The sequence below is a fragment of the Pediculus humanus genome, genomic scaffold, assembly GCF_000006295.1.
Source record: "Pediculus humanus corporis 1103172107790 genomic scaffold, whole genome shotgun sequence".
NCBI lineage: Eukaryota > Metazoa > Arthropoda > Insecta > Psocodea > Pediculidae > Pediculus > Pediculus humanus.
The window spans coordinates 181268-184739 of record NW_002987384.1 but is presented as its reverse complement, the minus strand read 5'-3'; the positions used below and the strand labels follow the sequence as shown (position 1 = coordinate 184739).

Genomic DNA, 3472 nt, shown 5'->3' with positions numbered 1-3472 from the left:
TTATTATTATCGGGCGATTAATTATGAAAGATGTAAATACGTTCCGGAACGGTTTTTTTTTTCTCCGAGAGAATTTCCGGTTTATAAATAATATCCGGAAATTAAAAAAATTTGCTTAACTATTCATCGTTCGAATTCGTTTAAATTTTTTTAGCTTTTTAAAGAATGTGAAAAATTAGGAAAAAAAGCAACGAAAGAAGGAAGTATGGATTGTTTGGAAGCAGCTCGTTTTATAGCAGAAGGAGATTTGAATGATAAAAATCAAGAATTGACGAATTGCGTTAAAGAATTAAAAGATTCCATCGAGAATGATATGAATCCGGAATGGAAAGTTCGAGAAATATTCACTTTTCGTAACGTATTGAGAAATCAATTGAACGCATGTAGAAGAACTACAAGAATTAAAATCAGAACAATAACGAACGATTTTACAAACACTGGTAAAAATTGTTTGTAAATTATTATAAACCGTCCGCCATATTGATTGATTGATTTTAATCAATTTTTTCATTCAAAAAAAAACGAGAATGAGAAAAAATTTAAATTTTTAATTTGGTAAAAAACTTTTTTTAAACATTAAATTTTTTTTTTTTTTTTTTTTTAGAAATTTGCATGTAGAAATGATTTTAAATAAATGATAATAATAATAATAATAATAATCATTTTTCTTTTCGTAACTTTTCCTATAAAAAAAAAAAAAAGTTTCCTTAATCGTAGTATTCGATCGAAAAAAAAAAAAAACGAATCGAATGTTTCAACATAAAATCGTGGGAAAAAAATTGATTTGTCACGAACGGATTTCGTTATCATCATCATCATCATTATTATTATTATTAATAATAAATAAATTTTTGTCAAATAATTTTTGTGTTAATAATTCAAGTGAAACCTTTTTTTTTTTTAAATTTTCTTTCATTCATTTTCTTTGAATTTCTTTTTAATTTTTTATTCCCCGCCGCCATTTTTTTTTTTTTTTCATTCGATTTGAAAATTTAATTTATAACCGATTGCCATAGAGTAAATTATACTCTATGGCAAAATCAATCAAATTTACTTATTTTAGCGAATTAAATTCGAATTTGACACTGCGTGTTCGATACCAAATTTCGAAAAAAAAAAATTTTTACGATTATTTTAACTTTATTATTATTATTATTATTATTATTATTATTATTATTATTATTATTATTATTATTATTATTATTATTATTATTATTAACGTAATTTATTTATTTATTTATTTTTGCAGACGACGTTGTAATTTTTTTTTTTTTTTTGTAATTTAATCAAAGTGTCAAACTGATAACTATCTAGTTAATTATAATTAAGACTTTAACGATTGCGAAATGATAATTATTAATATCAATTTTCCGAGGAAAAAATTAAAAACAACAAACAACAAACAACAACAACAACAACAATAATAAGACAATAACAATTTGTTCTAAATACCTTTTTATTTAACAAAAAAAAAAAAAAAGTTTGAAGGTTATTTAAATGCCTGCAAAAACAACAACAAAAATTATTTTTATTGACTCAAGAAAATAGACGGGATAAAAATACGGAGGGGGGGGGCGGAAAGAGGAAAAGGAGGAGGGAACAAAGGGGGAGGGCAAAAGGGAGTAGGGTTAAAGGTAGAGGTGAAATGGAGAGAGGGGCAAAAGCCACAACGAAATTTTAAAAATAAAAAAAAAAAATCTTGAAAGGATTGAATTTCCCCCCCCCCCAAAAAAAAAATCATTATTTATTATTATTATTATTAGTAAGAACGCCCAAAATCCCAAACGTCCAAATGTCGTAAATCTAATAATAATAATAATATATTTTTTGAAAAAAAAAAAAAATCAAATCTCGAATTTCATTTCGTGATAAATTATTTATTTAAAAATAATAATAATAATAATAAAAAATTTCCCAAATGATTGTTATCAATTCAGATAATTGATAATAATAATTTCACGTGAAAAAAAAACAAAAATTGGTCATTAATGTAGGGTAAAAAAAAAAATAATAATAATAATAATAAACTGTTTTTTTTTGACGATAAAAAAAAAAACCTTAAACCGTCGCTGTTTGCACAAGAGAGAGAAAGAGAGACAGAGAGATTTTTTGCTATAGTTTACTACGACGAATCTCAATTGTCATTTTGCTATCCTTAATAAAATTTCCATTTTAATTTTTTTCCGAGAGAGAGAAAATTGACGAAAGATTTAAATGGACCAATTCAAATAAAAAAAACACGAATTGAATTTTAAATTTCCCTCCCTACCTCCTCTCCTCCCCTCCCTTCCTCCCTCTATCGAGAAAAAAAAAATTAGATCGATTACATTCGAGATATCGTTTTTAAAAACAAAAAATATTTCCGTTTATATTATTTTTTTTTTTTTAGTTTTTACAAAAAGCCTATCAATAAAATAATAATAATAATACAATGATAATAATAATAATAATACAATGATAATAATAATAATAATAATAATAATAATAATAATAATAATAATAATGATAATGTGAAAAAAACGGTCGGTCGTTGAGACAACCAAAACATGTTTGACCCTGTACTATAATTTAAAAACGGTAATTAGTTTAAAAAAGGTGGGGAAGTGAAATGTTTATCGATAAAAAGATAATAATCGATCGTTCGAAGGATCGATAAATAAATCATCGATTTTATTATTAAATTAAATCAGTTACGAACAAACAAACACAAGTAAAACTTGGTTTTATATCAGATTTTTTTCCTTTTTTGTGAAATCCACGAAAATATGTTGTGGGTAACGGTTTTTATGACGGTCGCCATTGCGGCAACCGGAAGTGTAAGTAAACGTTTTTTTTTTTTAATCGTATCCTTATAAATGTAAAAAATTTTATTGTTTTTTTTTTTTTTTATAAAGTTGGGAGTAGATATAAACACAGTGAAAAATCAAGCATTGGAAAAAGTCAATATGAAAATGAACGAATTGAAAAAAGTCGTTAATGACACGTTGGTCGAATTACCTTTCAGAGAAGGAAATCTTAAAATAATAACGAATCACGTTAAAGATACCGGAAATGGATTATACGAAAGCACATATTTCAACGTAATTTTCCTTTACTTATATATTTATTTATTATTAAACGTCGTCACGAAATTTTTTAAACAATTAAAATTTTTTTAAATAAAGGTTCATAAAACGGCTTTGACGGGTAACATGATGGGCGTGCTGTTGGGAAATGCGGAAACGGTACAAAAATGTATAAAATTTAGAGAGGAAGAAGCTTACAGGGAAACAAATCGGTATTTCAAAGATAAATTCACCGATCCTAGAAATAATTTGGAAAAAGAAGCTGAAAAATTACAAAATGATGAAATTCGTAAATGGACAGAAGGTGAGAAAACGTTTTCCCCCTCCCCGATATATTTCCTTTGACATTTTCCATTCTCTCTTCCTCTCACTCATTCATTTCCGCTTTTTGATTATCATTTTTCTCA

The 3472-nt window shown here is 25.7% G+C and overlaps 2 protein-coding genes across 2 annotated transcripts in view; both read left to right on the top strand.

The window, feature by feature from the left end:
• The window catches only part of Phum_PHUM367300 (uncharacterized protein), a gene marked incomplete at both ends in the record, with an annotated part of 3272 nt that extends 2815 nt beyond the window's left edge, over positions 1-457 (top strand). Inside the window, one exon of the mRNA XM_002428123.1 lies at positions 155-457. Within this exon, the coding sequence (XP_002428168.1) occupies positions 155-457 (303 nt within the window). The remainder of the gene's footprint in view (positions 1-154) is intronic.
• Positions 458-2765: 2308 nt separating this feature from the next.
• Phum_PHUM367190 (uncharacterized protein) overlaps positions 2766-3472 on the top strand; it is a gene marked incomplete at both ends in the record, with an annotated part of 1334 nt that continues 627 nt past the window's right edge. The window contains 3 exons of the mRNA XM_002428122.1: positions 2766-2816; positions 2895-3080; positions 3165-3369. Coding sequence (XP_002428167.1) covers positions 2766-2816; positions 2895-3080; positions 3165-3369 — 442 coding nt within the window. The remainder of the gene's footprint in view (positions 2817-2894; positions 3081-3164; positions 3370-3472) is intronic.